The 23,753-nt window shown below is 47.6% G+C and overlaps 1 protein-coding gene across 7 annotated transcripts in view; it reads right to left on the bottom strand.

Annotated features, from left to right (window-relative positions):
• The window catches only part of cdk11b (cyclin dependent kinase 11B), a 65,336-nt gene that overhangs the window by 14,073 nt on the left and 27,510 nt on the right, over positions 1-23,753 (bottom strand). For all 7 annotated transcript variants that reach the window (XM_081348133.1, XM_081348137.1, XM_081348135.1 and 4 more), the window contains 4 exons: positions 16,502-16,704; positions 14,867-15,079; positions 12,495-12,600; positions 7,996-8,117 (listed from right to left, as the gene is read on the bottom strand). In XM_081348133.1, the coding sequence (XP_081204259.1) occupies positions 7,996-8,117; positions 12,495-12,600; positions 14,867-15,079; positions 16,502-16,704 (644 nt within the window). The remainder of the gene's footprint in view (positions 1-7,995; positions 8,118-12,494; positions 12,601-14,866; positions 15,080-16,501; positions 16,705-23,753) is intronic.

Genomic DNA, 23,753 nt, shown 5'->3' with positions numbered 1-23,753 from the left:
CAAATCAACTGCACTGTCTGTTCGCGCTTTGAACGCGACGTCCCTCCTTACTGCCTATCAAGCAGAGCTGTTAGAGGAGATGGGTCGTCAGCTGGACTCCGGATCTCCCAACCCAGTGCTCTGGGAAGAGATATGCGTCATCGCAGATTTAACCCCCTGAGGTCGACGGTATCGCCGGCGATACCAGCTCGCTTTTTTTTTATCAGTGTAAAAGAAACTCATGAATACTCTGTTGACTTTGATTTTCCATAGGAGTTCCATACATCAATCGATTCTGTTAAATGTGTATTATTTTTGTGTATACTCACAATAAAAACATAGTGTTGTGCTTTTCGACAAATAAAGAAAAATTAACACGAAGCGAGTTCTGCCTTCTCTCTGTCCGTGTAGTCCATTCTGAAACGCGTCCGAAAATGAACCATAACTCAGTGAATACTTCTCACACATACAAGTGATATATGTCTTTATGAAGCTTGAAATCTCTTCTTTTAAATGAAGTAATTTATATAAAAAACAAATATTCTCATCTTGTGAAATCTGTATTAAAAGAGAGCGATTCCAATCGACCTAATTAGAGCTAATTCAAATGTAATGTGACTCCGCCCACGGAGAGCGCGCGCTATTCAAACGCAAATGGCTGAGGTAATCCGCGCAATCCTGTGAACGCCCCCATCAGCTCGAGAAAACCAAAACACAAGTTTATTCAGAACATTACTTGCTTACACCGTCTTGCAGCGCTGTGAGGAATAATGAGGAATACTAGCTGAGGAATACTAGTAAGTTTTTCCTTCTCGGGTTTCTGTTTATTGACGAATGAACGGCATGCGCTCTGTTTTTTCTCCATTATGGACGCGAGCTCTAAAAAAAAAAACACTAAAAGACTTTCAAACTTTCACAGAGACCTCAAAACAGAAAGTACAAATCCTTTCTTTAAAACGAATTTCGTTTTGTATCAATTGTATCTTAATTTTAATAATTTTTTTCATTAACAACTTTCCTGGATTTAAAGTAAAAAGCCTATCGTCAACGAATGATGATGTTTTAGCAAACTGTATTGCTATACTGAGATGAGTAAAAATCGACTGAAATATGTTGAAATAAAATGTTGGCTATTTGTATAAGCAACGTAAACTGCAAATTAACATTTATATGCCCTAATATTTCATGAAAACAACTTTACAGTCAGGCGAAATATGAAAGACAACATTTTGTTTAGTAGATTTGGGTACAGTTTTTACTGTAGAATATACTGCCTCGTCAAATAAGCTTTTGTTTAGCAATTTCTATATATAAAATAGCCTAATATTTTTGTCAAAAATAAAGTCATCAACTAAGATGTTAGCTGTTCCAATGTTGGCTATATTCAAAGTAATGAATATATAGATAAAATGTAGGCCTATAATCTTTCTCTTTTTTTACAAAGAAAGAGTACACTTGAAATATTGTTGAAATTGTAATTATTGTTGTAATTGTAACCTTTTTAATAAAATAGCACAACATATGTACAAGATAGATGTAAGCAAAATCTTAAATGGTCAATATAAGTCTTCTTCTAAATATCTTTTGTCCAAGCATTGTGGCTCAGCCAGTTTCACACCTGTGTGAATGGCTCATCATTATGCAGAGTGGGTGGTAATTCAGGTGAAAACCACTCCTCGTTCACGCCCCCTCGCATATTGGCTTTCCAAGCAAAACCTGTTTTACATCAATTTAAATCAATGTATGGTTTTATTTGAACGATAAAGCAAGACTATTTTCACATAATTTTGAAGAAAAAACTATAGGCGACGACATCCATTGGTCAAAAGTCTTATTGACACATATTTACTATGTGTTTTGTGGCCTTATTTCAGAAATTTTAGTTTTTAGTTTTTTCAATATCCACGCATAAACATTATTCTCTCAAAAATTAAAACATGTACATACACGTGGCTCACATATTATGGTAGCCCTGTTTGTGCTTTATAGAGTGAATTTACACCTTTGCCATTAATATGTTTATAAGCAACTGAAAAAAGCACAAATGTAAGAGCATGTCAGAACATCTCAAGGGCCCAGAAAACCGCTCAGACTCCAGAGGGTTAAACCTGCGCACGTCCCGCGGAGCAGTTCAAAGTTGCGGTCGAAGTATGGGCTTAGCAGTTGTGGGGGAGAGATCGCTGTGGCTGGGTTTGTCAGGACTCTCTGACAAGGAGAAAGTGGAGTTTTTGGATGCCCCTATAGATCCAAAGGCACCGTTCGGCTCGACGGTGACGGCAATGCCTCAGCAGTGTGACCTGCGAAAGAAGGAGGGAGAAGCTTTCCAGGTCTGTCTCCCCAGAAAACCGGCCGATCGGCCTTATCACCCGAACCGGCCGAATTTCAAGCCCTCAGGGAGAGGCGGGCACTCTGCTTATCAGCCTTCCCGCCCCGCGCCACCGCAACAGCAGGGCAACACGGCTCCGCAGTCAAAGCCCGGTTTCGTTCGGCCAAAACAGTCGTTCGCAGCCGCAGCCACGAAACACCGACCGGCTGCCCCTCAGGGGAATAAGAAGAGGCGGTCTACCTGATATGCCAGTTCGGCGACAGGAAGGGTTGGGAGACAGCACCCAGGGTTTATCTGTCCCATCCCTTCAGAGCGATTCCTCTCTCCCTCCCGCGGGGAAAAGGAGAAGGAATGCAAGGATAAAATGTGTTCGTGTGGACAGTTCAGAGTTCAGCATGTGCGGGAATGTGGCCAGTTCTCTACCAGTGCCCCCCAAGAGTTTTTCTCCCCCTCCACCTTCGAGGTCTGTTATGGGGGGAGAAGGTCTAACGTTCACAAGCATCCCATCAAAAATAAAGTTTTCTCTGACGCATCCAGGTCAAGGACCGAGGGCGCAGAGTGGGATAAAAAGAGAAAAAGATCACAAAAAAAATCACTAAAACTATCACAAATGAATACCACTATAACTCCTTCACTGGAGCGGTATTCCCCCCCGTTGCCGCTAGAGTGTGCTGCGGCACCTCTAGTGAACAGAGATGGGAAAGGCCCACTCGCTGCTCAGGCAGTGAACTGGTGCGCATGCGCAGTTCATCCCTGGGTACAGACCACTATAGAGAGGGGATACAGGCTTCAATTCGCTGTAAAACCTCCTCTGTTCAATGGAGTGGTAATCTCAGTGGCCAAAGGGGAAGCAGCTCTGGTTTTAGAGGAGGAAATAGCCTCTTTAATGAGAAAAGGAGTGATAAGAGTGATTCCAACGGCAGAGAGCCAGAAGGGTTTCTACTCCCGTTATTTTGTGATTCCCAAAAGAGGGGGGGGGGTCTCCGTCCCTTTCTGGATTTAAGGGTTCTCAACAGACACCTCAGAAAATACAAATTCAAAATGCTGTCTGTCAAAACGCTGTGCCAAAATATTCGGCAAGGAGACTGGTTCACCTCGGTGGATCTCCAGGACGCATATTTTCACAGATATTTTTCCTGCGCACAGGAAATATCTGAGGTTCGCCTATCAGAGCACAGCATACGAGTTTACGAGAATTCCGTTTGGCCTGGCTTTAGCCCCCCGAGTATTCAGCAAGTGTGTGGAAGGGGCCCTGACTCCATTAAGGAGATTAGGGCTCAGAGTTTCAGCATATCTAGACGATCTTCTCATCTGCGCGCCGTGCCAACGGCAGGCAGAGAGCGACACACACACACTTGTGACGCATCTGGAGAGATTAGGTTTCAAGATAAACCAGACGAAGAGTTGTCTTTCTCCATCTTGAGAAATAGTCTACTTGGGTCTCAGGCTGGATTCTGTGACGTTCCGAGCTTTCCTATCAGAGGATCGCATCAAGACGATTCACAGCTGTCTCTCCCTTTTTCAAATAGGGAGATCAGTCTCGTTCAGGATGTGTCTTCGGCTACTAGGTTTGATGGCCTCATCTGTGTCAGTGGTTCCCCTGGGACTACTGCGAATGAGAGATTTTCAGAACTGGACAGCGTCACAAGGCATTCGCCCCAAGAGCCGCCTCAACCGCAGAGTGCGGGTCTCACCAGAATGCGCGAGCGCTCTCCGTTATTGGAGAGTCCCATCTTTTCTCAGGACAGGATGCCCTCTAGGTCCTATTATACTGAGAAAAGTGGTGACGACGGATGCATCTCTCACAGGCTGGGGCGCAGTGTTCGAGGGCAGAACAGTGAGAGGAGTTTGGTCTCCGGTACTGAGAGAGAGGCACATCAATTTTCTAGAGCTATTGACAGTGTTTCTAGCTCTGAGACATTTTGTGCATTTTCTCAAGAGTCATCACGTATTGGTCAGGACAGACAATACAACGGTGATTGCATACATAAATCGGCAGGGAGGGGTTCGTTCTCACATGCTTCACAGGTTAGCGGAGAAACTAATAATGTGGAGCAGCAGGTCTCTCCTCTCATTACGCGCGACGCATGTCCCGGGAATAATGAACAGAGGAGCGGATCTACTATCCAGGGGGAATCCTCTGTACGGGGAGTAGAGACTCCACCCCCAGGTGGTCCTCAGGTTATGGGAGATATTCGGCCAGGCTGCCGTAGATCTCTACGCATCGCGCGAAGACGCACACTGTCCCCTGTTCTTCTCCCTGGCCGGCGACGATGCACCATCAGCAAAGAGGGTGAGTGAGCTGCATGCTTTATCAGTTCACCCCTCATGTATGGAGTTCGCTCCAGGTGGTCTAAGAGTACTTTTTAGAACTAACCCGGCGTTCGTGCCTAAGGTCTACGATCACGCGGATAGGATAAAACCTGTGGACTTGTTGGCTTTTCACCCACCTCCTTTTTCATCTACAGAGGAGGAGAGGCTAAACTGTTTATGTCCGGTTCGTACGCTGTATATGTATGTACAGAGAACCCGCACATTGCGTAAGAGCAATCAGCTGTTCGTCTCGTGGGCTGACGCTTACAAGGGAAAACCTATCTCCCGTCAACGTCTTTCCCACTGGGTGGTAGAGGCTATCGTGTTATGTTACAATAGCATGAATTTAGAGCCCCCAGTAGGTCTACGAGCGCATTCTACTCGAGGAATGTCTACGTCCTTGGCTCTATTTAAAGGTATTTCGATTCAAGAAATTTGCGCGGCAGCCAGCTGGTCCTCTCCGCACACATTTATTCGTTTCTATAGACTGGATGTAACAGAACCCTCTCTGGTACACTCAGTTCTGGGAGTGAGTAGTCAGGTGGTATAGGATGGTTCTCTAAGAACGGATTTTCTCAGATTATTCTGTTTCTCGTCTGGGTCAGTGATGCTGAGTTACTGGTATAACTGTACTTTAACCCTCTCGTCTTCAGTCTGCTTCGTCAGCATATCGGCAATACGGGAGTTGTCTATATCCCATAGTGAGATACGAACGAATGTTAGAAAGAGAACGATTAGGTTACTGACGTAACCCAGGTTCTCTGATAACATGAAGTGAGGTATCTCACAACATTGCCCTCCTTGCCTTTTCGCACGGAGAAGAGATATGCGGAGAATGACGAAACGGCAGATAGCTGCGGTTTATATACAGGGAGGCAGGACTCCCTAATCGCTGCAGCGATTGGTCTGCCACGGTTGGCAGACGTGGTGTAATTGGTGCTTCCGCGATCGGTCACGCCCAGAGGCGTTCCCATAGTGAGATACCTCACTTCATGTTATCAGAGAACCTGGGTTACGTCAGTAACCTAATCGATTTCTTTTATCCCCCCCCCCCACCAAAAACAAAACCTACTGACCCCGAACTTTTGAACAGTAGTGTTTAATGTTACAAAAGCTTCTATTTAAAATATGTAGGATTGAGTGCGAAACAAACACAAATGAATCTTCCAGGTGAATTGTTCAAACATAATTTCTCACAGAACTGAACATTCCAGACACCAAATCACCAACCCCAGAGCCATAAAAGAAGGCTCCAGCCAGCCAGTCTCCGCTGGACAACGAAAACCCCCAGCTAAGAACTTTATGGTCATGCAAGCTTCAAAGAAGATGAGCCCAACTAAAGGAAGAACTGGTCAATGTAAGATAGCTTGGAAAAGAATGATTGGCTCAGAGATAGCACAATTCAGCCCGATCAAGATAACAGCAGAAGCTGCTCGAGCCCACAACATTCCAGACTCCCCCCTCCGTAAGGACCTCTGATAGACCTCAGGGTGTAAAATCGTTTCAAACCACAGAGCTGAGATTTTACCTATAACATAAATAAAATCATTCAAGAACAATTTTCAATGGACTTATAGATCAAGCATCATGCAACGACATGATTCTATATTGTTCCTACAATAGATGGGTGTATCTGATATGCTTAGATGCCATACAATTCATGTAATTGTTATAATTGTTAGATTTTTGAATGAAAATGTGTTGTTTCATATCGATATGATCGTATGTTCTTAATTCAAAGGATGGCTTGATTGAAATCTGTGGAAAATGTTTCGGATTCTTATAATAGTAATAATGTCTTAGCTGTGGCCTCTGTACTCTTTGCTAGAGCTTAGAGAGTAAGGAGAGCACAGATAAGCTTGATTTATGATAAGAAGTGAAGAGAACGCCACCTCCTAAACAAAGACAGTGTCTAATTGGTTAGAACTGATCCAGGAGGCTGGGCGGACATTTGAGTTTAAAATCTTAACACCAGAACAAAGTTTAGAGTTTCAGTGCAGAACCAAAAATGCAGCGGGAGATGAAGATCTAAGACAGACAAGTAACCATGTAAACGCGCAGACGAAATAACCCAAATCAAGATCTGAAGAACATGGGTTAAACAGCTTCATTCAAGCCATCATCTACTCTTCTCAATTTCCTTTCTTTTCTTAGTTTCCTTTCTTTTCCGTTGTGAGTCTCGGTTCTAAGTTAAGTTTTGCGACAAGATTTCGAGCCACGTTTCTTCTGCAAAGCCAGCTTCAAACAAAGACTTTCATTCCGCCAGCACGCCACGTGACTGACCATGTGACCCAGACATCAGGCACGCGGAGACCAGCCAACGAACGGACCGGGAAAACCCTTTACACTCAACAAAAGGGAATCCCCAAAAGCAAAGACAAGCAAGTACTGCCTCCAGACTCTTAAACTGAACTGGTGTATTTGATAACCTAGGAAACGATAAAAGGGTTAAACTAATGATTGATGGTTCATTCAGGTTGTGTTTTATAAGTGCATAGAAACTTGGGACTACATCATCTCACTTTCCTTACTCTCTTTCTTTCTGCAACGCGTATGAATGTGTGTGTCTGTGTTAGATATTAGTTGTATGTGTTAGAATAATCAATAAATTCTTGTTTGTATTTTAAAGAGAAATATTACTTGTGTTACTGTGCTTACAAATTTAATGTCTTAAACTTCTGATCTAAGTTACCTTGCTAACTATATAGTGTTTCACTATAGTTCGGATATTTATATCCGTTGCAGAGTTGATAATTGCAGCCAGTTCAAATGAACCGCGAACGAGTCATTTGCTCGGTTGTAATAAGTGACTCTTTTGAATTCCCTATAAATTAATTAATAATTCCTTTGAGCTAAATTGTAATCACTACAAATTACAAATATCTTACAAATAAATGCTGTTCTTTTGAACTTTCTATTCATCAAAGAATCCTGATAAAAATGTACACAACTGTTTTCAACATTAATAATAATCATAAATGTTTCTTGATCATTAAATCATATTAGAATGATTTCTGAAGGATCATATGACACTGAAGACTGGAGTATTCAGCTTTGATCACAGGAATAAATTACACAACTATATATTCACATAGAAAACAGATGATTTACACTGTTAAACAATATTACTGTTATTTTTTTTTGTTTTTTAGTGTGTAGTGAAGTTTAGTTCTCGCATCAACTGAAAGCAGCACTGACTAAAGATCGAACCTGGGATTCAAGAATCAATATCAGTTGATTCAATCAAAAATCAATATGTTTAGCCCAGCCCTGGTAACGGATGAATCCAGCTGATAGGAAAATATCATTAATCTGAATAAAACAATGAATAAAAACAGTTTCCATGTGAGTTTTGTGATGAGGTCACGCTGTCTGACCTTCAGGATGCCCTTGTGGCTGAGCAGCAGGTTTGAGGTCTTCAGGTCCCGATGGAGGATCCAGTTATCATGCAGATGCCGAACACCCCTCAGCAGCTGGATCATCAGCGTCTTGACCTCGCCTCAACGGGACAGAAACATCACAAGTCAACCTCCTCATCGAATCACTGTGGTGCGTGCAGAATTATTAGACACGTTGATTTTCTGATCATATTTTTTTTCCAGGCAGGAAAATAAATATATAAATACATATGCATATACATATATATGACCCTGGACCACAAAACCAGTCACATGGGTACATTTTTTGAAATTGAGATTTACACACCATCTGAAAGCTGTATAAATAAGCTTTCCATTGATGTTTGGTTTGTTATGATAAGACAATATTTGGCTGAGATACAACGATTGAACATCTGGAATCTGAGGATGCAAAAAAATCAAAACATTGAGAAAATCTCTTTTAAAGTTGTGCATTTATGTTGGTGATTGTGCTGCATTCACTCACAAAAATAAGTTTTATATATTTACGGTAGGAAATTTGACGTGACGTGATCCAGGGTCACAATTTTTATTTTATTTTTATAGACCGACAGATTGAGAGATACTCTTGAAGGACCAGCAGCAGATCCTCTTGTGCCACGGTTTGAAGAATTCATCTTCCAGAATCTGACAGTAAGTTTTGGGAGTTTATTTTTAGTCCATCTCTGCAAAACGGACTTCAGGCTAAAAATAAACTCCCAAAACTTACTGTCAGATTCTGGAAGATGAATTCTTCAAACAGTGGCTCAAGAGGATCTGCTGCTGGTCGCTCAAGACTCACTCTCAATCTGTCGGTCTATAACGCCTATAAAGACCAGTCTTCATGTGTTTACTACTCTTCAAGCGTAACTCTCACCAAATGCAACCTAGGGTCTTTTTGTTACTCTACCCGAGGCAAACTTTCGTTTAAAATCATAATTAGAATGGAAACGGCACTTTTAAGTTTGACAGTATTTTCGTTTTCGGTCAAATTGAATGGGAGTGCATGGGGCACGACTATGATAGCATCAAAAATCGCTATTTTTAAAACACTAAGAAGGCTCGACACAACATGAAACTGTGCTGGAAGTATCACCAGGGGCTCTACACATGAACTCCAGCACTGAGAACAGTGTGTGTGTTCACAGAGTTTACTAAAAAGAAAGATTTTGTACGACTCACTTTATCAGTTAGTGTTTGGCAGAACTCCCATTCAAAAGGCAATTTGACACGAAACTATGGTCAAACTTAAAAGTGGCGTTTCCATTCTAATTATGCTTTTACACAAAAGTTTGACTCGGATAGATTCACAAAAAGGATGAGGAATGAGGAGGAGGGAGGGGACGGGATGAGGAGGAGGGAGGGGGAGGGGACGGGATGAGGAGGAGGGAGGGTGGAGAGGACGGGATGGGGAGGAGGGAGGGGGAGGGGACGGGATGAGGAGGAGGGAGGGGACGGGATGAGGAGGAGGAAGGGGGAGAGGATGAGGAGGAGGGAGGGGACGGGGACGGAATGAGGAGGAGGAAGAGGATGGGATGAGGGGGACGGGATGGGGATGAGGAGGGGGGAGGGGAAGGGGACAGAATGAGGAGGAGGGAGGGGAGGGGAAGGGGACAGAATGAGGAGGAGTGAGGGGACGGTTGAGGAGGAGGGAGGGGACGGGATGAGGAGGAGGGAGGAGGACGGGATGAGGGGGGCGGGATGAGGAGGAGGGTGGGGCGGGATGAGGAGGAGGGAGGGGGCGGGATGAGGAGGAGGGAGGGGGCGGGATGAGGAGGAGGGAGGGGGCGGGATGAGGAGGAGGGAGGGTCGAGGGGACGGGATGAGGAGGAGGGAGAGGACGGGATGAGGGGGGTGGGATGAGGAGGAGGGTGGGGCGGGATGAGAAGGAGGGAGGGGACGGTTGAGGAGGAGGGAGGGGACGGGATGAGGAGGAGGGAGGAGGACGGGATGAGGGGGACGGGATGAGGAGGAGGGTGGGGCGGGATGAGGAGGAGGGAGGGGGCGGGATGAGGAGGAGGGAGGGTCGAGGGGACGGGATGAGGAGGAGGGAGGGGACGGGATGAGGGGGATGGGATGAGGAGGAGGGTGGGGCGGGATGAGGAGGAGGGAGGGGGCGGGATGAGGAGGAGGGAGGGGGCGGGATGAGGAGGAGGGAGGGGGCGGGATGAGGAGGAGGGAGGGTCGAGGGGACGGGATGAGGAGGAGGAAGGGGACGGGATGAGGGGGATGGGAGGAGGAGGGGAGGGAGGGGACGGGATGAGGGGGATGGGATGGGGATGAGGGGGATGGGATGAGGAGGGTGGGGCGGGATGAGGAGGAGGGCAGGGAAGGGATGAGGAGGAGGGAGGGTCGAGGGGACGGGATGAGGAGGAGGGAGGGGACGGGATGAGGAGGAGGGAGGGGACGGGATGAGGAGGAGGGAGGGGGCGGGATGAGGAGGAGGGAGGGGGCGGGATGAGGAGGAGGGCAGGGACGGGATGAGGAGGGGGACGAGATGAGGAGGAGGGAGGGAGACGGGATGAGGAGGAGGGAGGGAGACGGGATGAGGAGGAGGGAGGGAGACGGGATGAGGAGGAGGGAGGGAGACGGGGACGGAATGAGGAGGGGACGGGGACGGAATGAGGATGAGGGAGGAGACGGGATAAGGAGGAGGGAGGGGACGGGATGAGGAGGAGGGAGGGAGACGGGATGAGGAGGAGGGAGGGAGACGGGATGAGGAGGAGGGAGGGGACGGAATGAGGAGGGGACGGGGACGGAATGAGGAGGAGGGAGGAGACGGGATGAGGAGGAGGGAGGGGACGGAATGAGGAGGAGGGAGGGGACAGGATGAGGAGGGAGGGGACAGGATGAGGAGGGAGGGGACGGGATGAGGAGGAGGGAGGGTCGAGGGGACGGGATGAGGAGGAGGGAGGGTCGAGGGGACGGGATGAGGAGGAGGGAGGGTCGAGGGGAAGGGATGAGGAGAAGGGAGGGGACGGGATGAGGAGAAGGGAGGGGACGGGATGAGGAGAAGGGAGGGAGAGGGGATGAGGAGGGAGGGGACGGGGACGGGATGAGGAGGAGGGAGGGTCGAGGGGACGGGATGAGGAGGAGGGAGGGTCGAGGGGACAGGATGAAGAGGAGGGAGGGGACGAGATGAGGAGGAGGGAGGGGACGGTTGAGGAGGAGGGAGGGGGCGGGATGAGGAGGGAGGGAGGGGGAGGGGACGGGAGGAGGAGGGAGGGGGAGGGGATGGAATGAGGAGGAGGGAGGGGATGGAATGAGGAGGAGGGAGGGGGAGGGGACGGATGAGGAGGAGGGAGGGGGAGGGGACGGGATGAGGAGGAGGGAGGGGGAGGGGACGGGATGAGGAGGAGGGAGGGGGACGGGATAAGGAGGAGGGAGGGGACGGGATGAGGAGGAGGGAGGGGACAGGATGAGGAGAGAGGGGACGGGATGAGGAGAGAGGGGACGGGGATGGGATGAGGAGGAGGGAGGGGACGGGATGAGGAGGAGGGAGGGGACGGGCTGAGGAGAGAGGGGACGGGGACGGGATGAGGAGGAGGGAAGGGACGGGATGAGGAGGAGGGAGGGTCGAGGGGACGGGATGAGGAGGAGGGAGGGGACGGACGGGGATGGGATGAGGAGGAGGGAAGGGACGGGATGAGGAGGAGGGAGGGAGACGGGATGAGGAGGAGGGAGGGGACGGGATGAGGAGGAGGGAGGGAGACGGGATGAGGAGGAGGGAGGGAGACGGGATGAGGAGGAGGGAGGGGACGGGATGAGGAGGAGGGAGGGAGACGGGATGAGGAGGAGGGAGGGAGACGGGATGAGGGGGAGGGAGGGGACGGGGACGGAATGAGGAGGGGACGGGGACGGAATGAGGAGGAGGGAGGAGATGGGATGAGGAGGAGGAGGGTCGAGGGGACGGGATGAGGAGAAGGGAGGGGACGGGATGAGGAGAAGAGAGGGGGAGGGGATGAGGAGGAGGGAGGGGGACGGGATGAGGAGGAGGGAGGGGACGGGATGAGGAGGGAGGGGACGGGACGGGATGAGGAGGGAGGGGACGGGGACGGGATGAGGAGGAGGGAGGGTTGAGCTAGCCTCCATTTTGTTTGACAATACTTCGAACGTCAACAAGAAGTGACGTCACCCAGCATCGCGGAGAGCAGCTTTAACGGCAGCTTCTAGAACTTCATTCTTCTCATGAGCATTTCATAATATTTGACTTTCCAGTCTGAGTTAAATCGCTTTTCTGTCTTATTTCATCTGTAAAAGTAAATGTGTCTAATAATTACGCACACGTGAATATAAGCCGTTTTTCATTTCCAGCCTTCAAGATCTATTATATATATCTCACTTAAATATGATTAAATACTACAGTAATAGTAGTTATGAAGACTAATGTAGTTTGGAATTGGGCAAAAGTGCCTGGAAAAAAATCAATGTGCCTAATAGACATCATGAATTCCCAAGGTTAAGGTCATAGGTCATACCAGGCAGGAAGGGCTGTTTCATGGTCTCCATGAGGCTCTTCAGGTCATGCTCTACATAATTCATCACAATGTAGATTTTATCCATATTACTGCCGACGACGATCTCCTGCAAGAACAAGCACACACTCATGAACAACCACTACAAAGGTTATTAATATTATTACAATAAAATTAGTTTAATATCTGGTAAGAATATTTAGGAGACACAATAATGTCTGAGTTAATGATTTAAATTTAATGAACTGACTGAGAAATATATTTGTTAGATATATAATTGTTATAACATTTAATACTCTTTGTCATTGTTAGTTAATAAGTGAACAGTGGTATTTCACACGAGGAGGGATCCAGTCTTGATGTGTTTATGGTCTAAATATTCTCTACTCTCACAGAGGGTTTGATTAATGAGGCGTATATATATGCAAGGTTTATTCCACTGTAGATGTATTTCCGCTGTAGACTTGTGGAAGACTTGTGGAAGACTTGTGGAAGACTTGTGGAAGACTTGTGGAAGACTTGTGGAAGACTTGTGGAAGACTTGTGGAAGACTTGAGGAACACTTGAGGAAGACTTGAGGAAGACTTGAGGAAGACTTGAGGAAGACTTGTGGAAGACTTGAGGAAGACTTGTGGAAGACTTGTGGAAGACTTGTGGAAGACTTGAGGAAGACTTGTGGAAGACTTGTGGAAGACTTGTGGAAGACTTGAGGAAGACTTGAGGAAGACTTGTGGAAGACTTGTGGAAGACTTGAGGAAGAGACTTGTGGAAGACTTGTGGAAGACTTGAGGAAGACTTGAGGAAGACTTGAGGAAGACTTGTGGAAGACTTGAGGAAGACTTATGGAAGACTTGTGGAAGACTTGTGGAAGACTTGAGGAAGACTTGTGGAAGACTTGTGGAAGACTTGTGGAAGAGACTTGTGGAAGACTTGAGGAAGAGACTTGTGGAAGACTTGAGGAAGACTTGTGGAAGACTTAAGGAAGACTTGAGAAAGACTTACTGTTCCTACAATCATTTCATTTTCTTTTTTCAGATCGATTTATTGGATCGATTTCTGTCTTCCTTTTTCTTTCTCTCTTTTTCTTTCTCTTTCTGTCTTCCTTTTTCTTTCTCTTTCTCTCTTTTTCTTTCTCTTTCTGTCTTCCTTTTTCTTTCTCTTTCTCTCTTTCTTTTTCTTAATGTCTTCCTTTTTCTTTCTCTTTCTATCTCTTTTTCTTTCTCTTTCTGTCTTCCTTTTTTCTTTCTCTTTCGCTCTTCCCATCTTTCTCTTTCTCTCTTTTTCTTTCTCTTTCTCACTTTTTCTTTCTCTTTCTGTCTTCCTTTTTCTTTCTCTTTCTCCCTTTCTCTTTCTCTCTCTCTTCCTTTCTTTCTCTTTCTCTTTCGTTCTTCCTATCTTTCTCTTTCTGTCTTCATTTTTCTTTCTCTTTCTGTCTTCTTTTCTTTCTCTCTTTTTCTTTCTCTTTCTGTCTTCCTTTTTCTTTCTCTTTCTCTCTTTTTCTTTCACTTTCTCTCTTTATTTCTCTTTGTCTTCCTTTTTCTTTCTCTTTCTCCCTTTTTCTTTCTCTTTCTCTCTCTCTTCCTTTCTTTCTCTTTATCTCTTTTTCTTTCGTTCTTCCTATCTTTCTCTTTTTCTTTCTGTCTTCCTTTTTCTTTCTCTCTTCCTTTCTCTTTCTCTCTTTTTCTCTCTCTCTTCCCTTTTTTCTTTCTTCCTATCTTTCTCTTTCTGTCTTCCTTTTTCTTTCTCTTTCTGTCTTCCTTTTTCGTTCTCTTTCTTCTTTTCTTTCTCTCTTCCTTTTTCTTACTCTCTTCCTTTTTCTTTCTCTCTTCCTTTCTTTCTCTTTTCCTTTTTCTTTCTCTCTCTATTTCTTTTTCTTCCTCTCTATTCCTTTTTCTTTCTCTTTTTTTCTCCTTCCCACAAAATACTCGTCTAAATGCCCGTCTCGGCAAGTATTCTCTCGGTTATGCCAGTTTATTCGGTCTTAAAGTGACATCAGCCTAATATTCCTGCTGTTCTCTGTGTCATTTATTTTAATAAAACAATAAAATACAGCTTTAACAAAGATGAAACTATATTTAATTTCTACAGTGAACAAATAGTATTATTTTACATTTAGGCTTAATTATTAATTTCTGTACCTGAACACTACTGTTAGACTGAAACTTTGTTATTTAGTATGAATCCCTGCTTGAGTATTTGTGTATTTGTTCTTATTTTATTATTGACTGTTCACTTGTTTTTAATAATGTTTGAACTTTATCAGATAGGCTAGCAGTGTTTGATGTGGTATCGAAGAACTTTAAGTAATAACTGAAAAGCAAAGTTTCAGAAATAGTGAAAAGCATGCATGTGTGTGTGTGTGTGTGTTGTCTGACCCTGACGGTGACGATGTTGGGGTGCTGGGCCTTCAGGATGGTGTTGATCTCCCGCAGAGAGGTGATGGGGAAGCCCTCCTTCTCCTTCTCCATCTTCAGCCGCTTCAGGGCCACGATCTCATCAGTCTTCTTGTCCTTCGCTCGATACACCACTCCATACGTGCCTTCCTCAATGCGGTTCAAGCACTGGAACTCCTCTACGCTCCGACAGCCCTGAGCACAGACAGCAGAGAGAGTGTGTGTGAGTGTGTGTGTGTGTGTGTGTGTGTGTGTGTGTGTGTGCCTTCCTCAATGCGGTTCAAGCACTGGAACTCCTCTACGCTCCGACAGCCCTGAGCACAGACAGCAGAGAGAGTGTGTGTGAGTGTGTGTGTGTGTGTGTGTGTGTGTGTGTGTGTGCCTTCCTCAATGCGGTTCAAGCACTGGAACTCCTCTACGCTCCGACAGCCCTGAGCACAGACAGCAGAGAGAGTGTGTGTGAGTGTGTGTGTGTGTGTGTGAGTGTGTGTGTGCCTTCCTCAATGCGGTTCAAGCACTGGAACTCCTCCACGCTCCGACAGCCCTGAGCACAGACAGCAGAGAGAGAGAGAGAGTGTGTGTGTGTGTGTGTGAGTGTGTGTGTGCCTTCCTCAATGCGGTTCAAGCACTGGAACTCCTCCACGCTCCGACAGCCCTGAGCACAGACAGCAGAGAGAGTGTGTGAGTGTGTGTGTGTGTGAGTGTGTGTGTGCCTTCCTCAAAGCGGTTCAAGCACTGGAACTCCTCTACGCTCCGACAGCCCTGAGCACAGACAGCAGAGAGAGAGTGAGAGTGTGTGTGTGAGAGAGAGTGTGTGTGTGGGAGAGAGAGAGAGTGTGTGTGTGTGTTATATATTTGGGATATTTGGGGATATTTGGGGATATTTAATTTAATTAATCAATCAACGATACTATTGATCAGCATTACCAAACGTAGACGTTCCACTAGAAACAAACATTGATGTATTGTTCTAATTTATTACTGTGAAGCTGCTTTGATACAACCTGTGTTGTGAAAAGCGCTATATAAATAAACTTGACTGTGTGTGTGTGTGTGTGTGTGTGTGTGTGTGTGTGTGTGTGTGTGAGTGTGTGCGTGTGTGTGTGCGTGTGTGTGTGTGTGTGTGTGTGTGTGTGTGTGTGTGTCTTCCTCAATGCGGTTCAAGCACTGGAACTCCTCTACGCTCCGACAGCCCTGAGCACAGACAGCAGAGAGAGAGAGAGAGTGTGTGTGTGTGTGTGAGAGTGTGTATGTGTGTTTGTGTGTGTGTGTGTGTCTTCCTCAATGCGGTTCAAGCACTGGAACTCCTCTACGCTCCGACAGCCCTGAGCACAGACAGCAGAGAGAGAGAGAGAGAGAGTGTGTGTGTGTGTGAGAGTGTGTGTGTCTTCCTCAATGCGGTTCAAGCACTGGAACTCCTCTACGCTCCGACAGCCCTGAGCACAGACAGCAGAGAGAGAGAGAGAGAGAGTGTGTGTGTGTGTGAGAGTGTGTGTGTCTTCCTCAATGCGGTTCAAGCACTGGAACTCCTCTATGCTCCGACAGCCCTGAGCACAGACAGCAGAGAGAGAGAGAGTGTGTGTGTGTGTGTGTGTGTGAGTGAGTGTGAGTGTGTACCTGTAAAGCGGGCAGGTATTTGGGCAGCTGCTTCTTCAGCTCCACAGGAGAGATGGGAGGAGACTCGGGGATGTAGTTCTCCTCAGGAGTGGCTGAGTGAGACGGAGACTGAGGCGTGACGTCGACCGGCTCTTCCTCTTCTTCCTCAGCCTCCTCTTCCTCAACGCTCACCTCAGAGTCGTGATCAAACCGAGACTCAGGAACTGGCAAAACAACAACACTCACATTTATACCAATGAACTCACAAGACTTGAGGAAAATATTCATGACCTTACATCTTAAAGGTGCAGCGTGTAAGTTTAACAGCATCTAGTGGTGAGGTTGTGAACTGCACCCAACAGAAGTTACGGTGGCCGACAGGAAGTGATGTCGTCTGAGACAGCAGAGAGTAGCCAGTTAAACAATGAGGTTTATTTACAAATATAAAATAATAAATTATATTTACCTAATTATTCAGTAAATCTATGTTATTGCAAATATTATTACTTGTTCATCATTGTGTCAGTGTTTTATTCGCTGACTTTAGTTCGCTTCTTATGAAGAACAACAGTGACATTTGTCTGTTCAGGGCCACCGTAGAAACATGTCGATGTAAGCGGACCCGCAGTGTGAGTAGAGAGAAATGCCTCATTCTAAGCTAATAAACACACAACGGTTCATTATGTAAGGTCTTTATACACCACTGAAAACACAGTTATGTATATGATAGGGCTGTCACTTTTGAGAAAAATCTAATTCGAACGGGCATCAAATATCAAGCAATATATTCGAATATCTACGAGCCCCCCATGAAAACAAAAACAAACAAACAAAATAACGGAGATTCAATCACAAATTTATTAACAGTCTGACAGTCATAAACAGGACCCAAGCCATAGCCTGTCTGAAAAATAATTTTTGACTTAATGTTTGAAACAGCAGGTTATCAACTTCATCTATATGAAGTGCCAATATGCATAGCCAATCACAAAATTAGGCTAACGTTACATGGAAAGAAAGGTGCCGACCGGTTGTGCAGGAAAGTATGCAGTCATACGATGTTGGACGCCTGGCCGTCTGCTCTGTCTCTGACTCCGCTGCCTCATGTGGATGGTAACTTGACAGGTGAGCGCGAAGATTGGATGTCGAGGATGCGCAAGTAAACTAGTGTTGCTTTCGTCAACGAAAATTATGACGAAATATTGTCGTCAACGAACCGTTATCACCTGACGAAAACGAGACGAGACTAGACGTAAATGCATGGTCATGTGACGATGACTAAAATACATGTATAATGCAATATCGTTGACGAATAAAAACGAGACTAAATGTGGTTTAAAAAAATAAAAACTATGCTAAAATGTCTCTTCATTTTCGTTGACCAAAACGAGACGAGACGAAATGTTAACGTCACGACGAATGAGAGAGTTGTGCGTGAACCCATAGCTTTGTCGGCTTTAAATTCTGGATTGCGATCTGGTCACCCGATTATCAGCGAATTTAACAATATATTACTCCATTAGTTATTCTATTAAAATGTCTCATTGATGTATTTGACACATTCATAATCATTACTTTTGCCGGTTCTTTGTGACAGCTGCATGTTATTGGCAGCGTCTCTGGTTACATGAACACGTCACCGCATCAGCACCAGAACATGGAGATTTTATTTTAGAGAATAATCGCACAACCTATTCGATATCCTATAATTAAATAAACTAATCGAATATCCAAAAATCGTGACTCATCCCTGCATGGAATCTCTTGTTTCTTTTCCCAAATCTTCACTCACGTCACGTCTCACCCATTTTCTAAAGGTATTATAACGTTTCTTGGTTCGCTTTTAATTAGGCCTATTATATTCGTATTCTTTACTGTGGTAACGTAGAAAAACGCTGTAGGACAGATGGCCTACATTTGTACTTGCATGTCAAATTCTTTTTAACACAGTTTGTGCTTGTTATAGACATAGGGCGCGTCAAGTTTAGTTGTAAAGCGCGCTTCACACGCGCGGGTGATTTTTAGTTTCACTTTCTCTGGCAGCGCAATCTCAAACATAGCCTAAATATTTCGGCCTTGTGGAGGATAAAATTCGCTCTTCAAACCAATTTACATCAAGTAGAAAACACAAAGATATCATAAAGAGATCGATGGAGATCGATATCTTCGTGTTTTCCTGCGTCCCACATCCCTCTCAAAGCGCAGAGTGTAGGCTATATCACGCGTCTTTGTGTGGAAATATAAAACCAGTTTTTTTTTTTAAATAACCCCCCAACCACCGCCGGTAGTTGGTCCATTACCGCGGTGGTAAAAAAAAAACCTGCCACCGTCACAGCCCTAAATATATGCCTACTAAATAGCCTATAATAAGATAGCCTTGTTTGAAATTCTATATTGACTGGGTTAAATAGAATCACATTACTAAAAAGAGACTAAAATACAATTTTCATTGACTAAAACTAGACTAAAATGTCATCAGTTCTCTTACGAGAGGTTCTCTCGTATTGCGTAGTTGCTTACGCTACGGGAAAGCCTTTCTTTCTCGAGATACTGAAGCCAAAAATTATCCTTAATTTTTATAATCTTGTCAACGCAGTGCGGCAGCCTGCAGACCTAGGGCAAGCTTACTAGCGTGCCCATTGGCTGCCCTGCGGCAACTGCAGCAGCCTACCGCTGAGCCCTTGGCGTGACGTCACGACCAATGAGCGCGCTTGGCGCGCTTAATGCGTCACAGCCCGCGAAAAGGGGTGTGGCTTAGCGTATATAAACAGGGCTCGGAGGCTGCTTCTCTGATTTCTGTCTTTTCAGCGAAGCTCTACGCATCGCTGCTCTCTGAGGAAGCCGCCGTCGAATCAAGCGACCAGCACGCCGAGGATCTCAGCCTGAGGACGCCGGCCGCCTTCGCCGCCTTCAGCTTTCCCTGCCTGCTTCGCTATCCGGCGAATATATCCTTTTACTGCTCTGTGTTGTATGTGTTTGTGTGTTCGCCCCGCGACACACTTTGCATCTAAAAGAGCGCGAGGCTTTGTTGCAAATGCCTCGCTCATCCTGTGGCTCGTGCAGAGCCGCGCTCAGCGACGGAGACCGCCACGTGATCTGCGCTCTCTGCCTGGGTTTCGACCACGCAGCCCGCGCCCTTCACGGGCGGCTGCGAACAGTGTGAGGACTTGCCGATGTCGACCCTGCGGGCTCGACTCGCCATGTTTCACGATCCTCCACCTTCTCCGGCTGCCTCTTCCAGGCCGCGTAAGAAAAAAACGCCGCTCTCAAGGCCTTCCGAGCCGGTGGTTATAGCTGAGCGCTCGCCGGAGCCCCTCCCGCGAGCCTCGCTCTCTCCTTCTCCCCCGCCCTTCACCGACGCGCAGCGGCCGGCCTCTGCCCGCACTGCCGTCGCCTCAGGGGATGAAGCAGACCAGCAGGTTACTCCCCTCTGTCAAGCCGCGCAAACGGCGCCGCTCACAAGGGATGTCAGAACGGACGGTCACGGGCTATAGCTTCCTTTACGTTACAAGGAAGCTACCCCCCCCGGATGACGCACGCCCTCTCCCCCTCTGTTCGAGCCGCGCAAGGCGCCGCTCACAAGGGATGTCAGAAGTAGACGGTCACGGGCTGGCTTCCTTTACGTTATAAGAAAGCTACCCCGCGTCTCGGTCGCGCGCGTCACTCTCCGGCCACCTCCGTTTCTCACACATTTCTCAGTCCCCTCCTAGCTCAGGTGACTAGAAATATCTATATTGCAGTAAACGAGCCTGTTATACACGCACGCCTGCAAACAAACGATGTCACAGCACATAATGACATCTTCCCGCTCTCTCTCCCTTTGTTCGAGCCGCGCAACTGCGCCGTTCTCAAGGGATATCAGAGCGGACGTCACGAGCACCGGCGAAAGGAGGAAGAGAGAGTGTTTTCGTCCCGCTTAGGCCGGACTTCCTCCAATCCTCGCATATTTCTCAGTCCCCTCTAAGTTCAGGCGGCTGGAAATACTATTATTGCAGTAAACGAGCCTGTTGTAATACACGCGCGCCTGCAAACAAACGCTCGGTCATATGCTCGCACTGACTGGAAGCTCATGTGTGCCCCTGTGGCTCAGTGGCAGAACATTAGACTTCCGCACCAGAGACCCGTGTTCGAATCCGGCTCTGGCAGCAGAAAAACTTTTTTCTGCTTGCTTCTCTCGAGCTCGCGGCCAGCTTTCTTACATACAGAAAGCAAACCCGCATCTCACGGGATACATATTTCTCAGTCCCCTCTAAGTTAGGCGGCTGGAAATACTAATACTGCAGTAAACGGGCCTGTTTTAATACACGCGCGCCTGCAAACAAACGCCGAAACGAAACACGACGCTCGGTCATATGCTCGCACTGACCGGAAGCTCATGTGTGCCCCTGTGGCTCAGTGGCAGAACATTAGGCTTCTGCACCAGAGACCCGTGTTCGAATCCGGCTCTGGCAGCAGAAAAAACTTTTTTCTGCTGTCTTCTCCGAGCTCGCGGCCAGCTTTCTTACATACAGAAAGCAAACCCGCATCTCACGGGATACATATTTCTCAGTCCCCTCTAAGTTAGGCGGCTGGAAATACTAATGCTGCAGTAAACGGGCCTGTTTTAATACACGCGCGCCTGCAAACAAACGCCGAAACACGACGCTCGGTCATATGCTCGCACCAACTGGAAGCTCATGTGTGCCCCTGTGGCTCAGTGGCAGAATTTTACGCTTCTGCACTGGAGAACCGTGTTCAAATCCGGCTCTGGCGGCAGAAAATATTTTTTCTGCCGTCTTCTCCGAGCTCGCGGCCAGCTTTCTTACATACAGAAAGCGAACCCGCATCTCACAGGATGGTGCTTGAGTATTTATGAGCGTCTAAACATATGAGCCATCAAAGCATTTGCTCTATAACGCCGATGGTGTTACAAGTGTAGAAAATGTGCCCACTCCCATGTGCTCACTGCTACACACAAACACGGTCCCCATGGTAACGCGTTCAGAGCGCTCTCTCATAAAGCGGTCACACGCCGCTCGAGTAATAAGTGTAGTAAATGTGCCCACAACTCTGTGCTCACATCTACCTGTAACTCGCTCTGCCACTCGGTTACCCCGGGCAACAGCGGCTCAAGCCGAGGGTGTTATAAGTGTAGAAAATGTGCCCACTCCCATGTGCTCACTGCTTCACACAAACATGGTCCCCATGGTAACGCGCATAGAGCGCTCTCTCATAAAGCGGACACAAGCCGCTCGAGTACTAAGTGTAGTAAATGTGCCCACAACTTTGTGCTCACACCTACCCGCTGCTCGCTCTGCCATTCAGTTACCTCGGGTCGCACACCCTCTAAGCTCCCAAACTCTGGCCGTGTCATAAGTGTAAACTCTGCGCCCGCTCAGGTGCACGCGCACTCACTTTTAGACATTACAATCCCCACGCCGCTTTCGCGCCAGGGGTGTTTGTCAGCAAATCGCGCTCCATCCTCTGGGACCGAGCTACCGAACGCTGTACAGCCGGCCAATACTGTTTACCAGCCCCCGTGTTCGAGCACCAGCGGCGCGCACGCCGCTCCATCCTCTCTGATACAGGTTCCCCAATCCCGCGCAGCGCGGCGATCTGAACCCAGAGACCATTCGACCCCTAGCTATGCATGCGGAAGCATGGGAAGCTATTCAGGGCGCGTCAGAATGGGTGCTGAGTACTATAAAACACGGCTATTCGCTTCAATTCGCTCGTCGCCCTCCGCGCTTTCTAGCACAGACGGAGACGAAAGTGAGTTCAGAAGCTGCGCACCTGCTTCAAGCCGAAATAGCGAAGCTACTGCGCAAAAGGGCTATAGAACAGGTTCATCCTTCTCTAAGCGAGTCGAGCCTTTACAGCCGCTACTTCCTCGTACCCAAGAAGGACGGAGCGTTAAGACCTATTTTAGATCTGAGACATCTGAACAAAGCCCTCATGAGACGGCCGTTCAAAATGATCACAACCAGAAAAATCCTCGCGCAGATTTGCCCAGGAGACTGGTTTATCTCTCTCGATCTAAAGACGCATATTTTCAGATCCAGATAACTCCCCGTCACAGGCCATTCTTGAGATTCGCCTTCAACGGTCGAGTATATCAGTACACAATCCTGCCCTTCGGCCTGTCTTTGGCACCCCGTACATTACGAAATGCATGGACACGGCTCTCGCTCCCCTGAGAAAACAGGGAATGCGAATACTGAATTATCTGGACGATTGGCTTATTCTAGCGCTGTCAGAGACGGAACTTGTGTCTCACGGAACAGCGCTTCTCAGCCATCTGGAGGATCTGGGTCTCTCGGTCACTGACCAAGAGCTCGCTATCGCCCCGTCAGTCAATTTCCTTCTTGGAATAGAACTGGACTCGGTGGCTATGACGGCCAGACTGTCGGAGCAGCGCGCGCGCCGCATCCGCCTCCTCGCCGCATCCCTCCAAATAGGCAGCCGGGTTCCGCTGAGGACATTCCAGCGTATCCTGGGGCATATTGCCTCAGCTGCAGCAGCGCTCCAGCTGGGCTTACTGCGCATGCGCCCGCTTAAACGCTGGCTGAAAGCGCGCGTGCCCCACCGAGCCTGGGCGGCCGGCGGCTTGCGAGTCAGAGTGAATCAGAGCTGCTTTTCAGCCCTGCAGCCCTGGCTGGCAGCCGAATGGTATCACACAGGAGTGACTATGGGAGTGATTTCACACCGGAAAGTTGTCTCGACAGACGCTTCCAACCTAGATTGGGGAGCGCTCTTCGAAGGCAGACCGGTCTATGGCCGCTGGTCAGACCAGGAGAATCTCCTACACATAAACTGTCTAGAGATGCTCGCGGTCGAGAAAGCTCTCAAACACTTCCTCCCATTCCTCCACGGTCACCATGTTCTAGTCCGCACGGACAATACATCGGTAGTGGCCTATGTGAATCGCCAGGGCGGTGTCAGATCAGACGCTCTGCACCCTGGCGGAACGCCTCCTCGTGTGGGCTCAGCACTCTCTGCGCTCGCTGAGAGCCGCGCATGTGCCTGGCCACCTGAACGAGGGCCCCGACAGACTGTCCAGGGACAGCGTTCCCCCTGGGGAGTGGTCTCAACACCCCCAAACAGTCCAGTCACTGTGGCGCCGTTTCGGCAAAGCGAAAGTCGACCTTTTTGCGTCAAAAGACAACGCTCATTGCCCAGAGTTCTTCTCGAAGAACGAGGACGCGCTGGCCCAGACCCGGCCCAGCGGCCCGCTGTATGCTTTTCCCCCGGTCTCTCTGCTGCCTCAGGTCATCAAGAGAATCAGGGAAGCGCG

The sequence above is a fragment of the Scardinius erythrophthalmus genome (assembly GCF_964197995.2).
Source record: "Scardinius erythrophthalmus genome assembly, chromosome: 20".
Classification (NCBI taxonomy): Eukaryota; Metazoa; Chordata; class Actinopteri; order Cypriniformes; family Leuciscidae; genus Scardinius; species Scardinius erythrophthalmus.
This window is presented reverse-complemented; position numbering and strand designations above follow the sequence as displayed.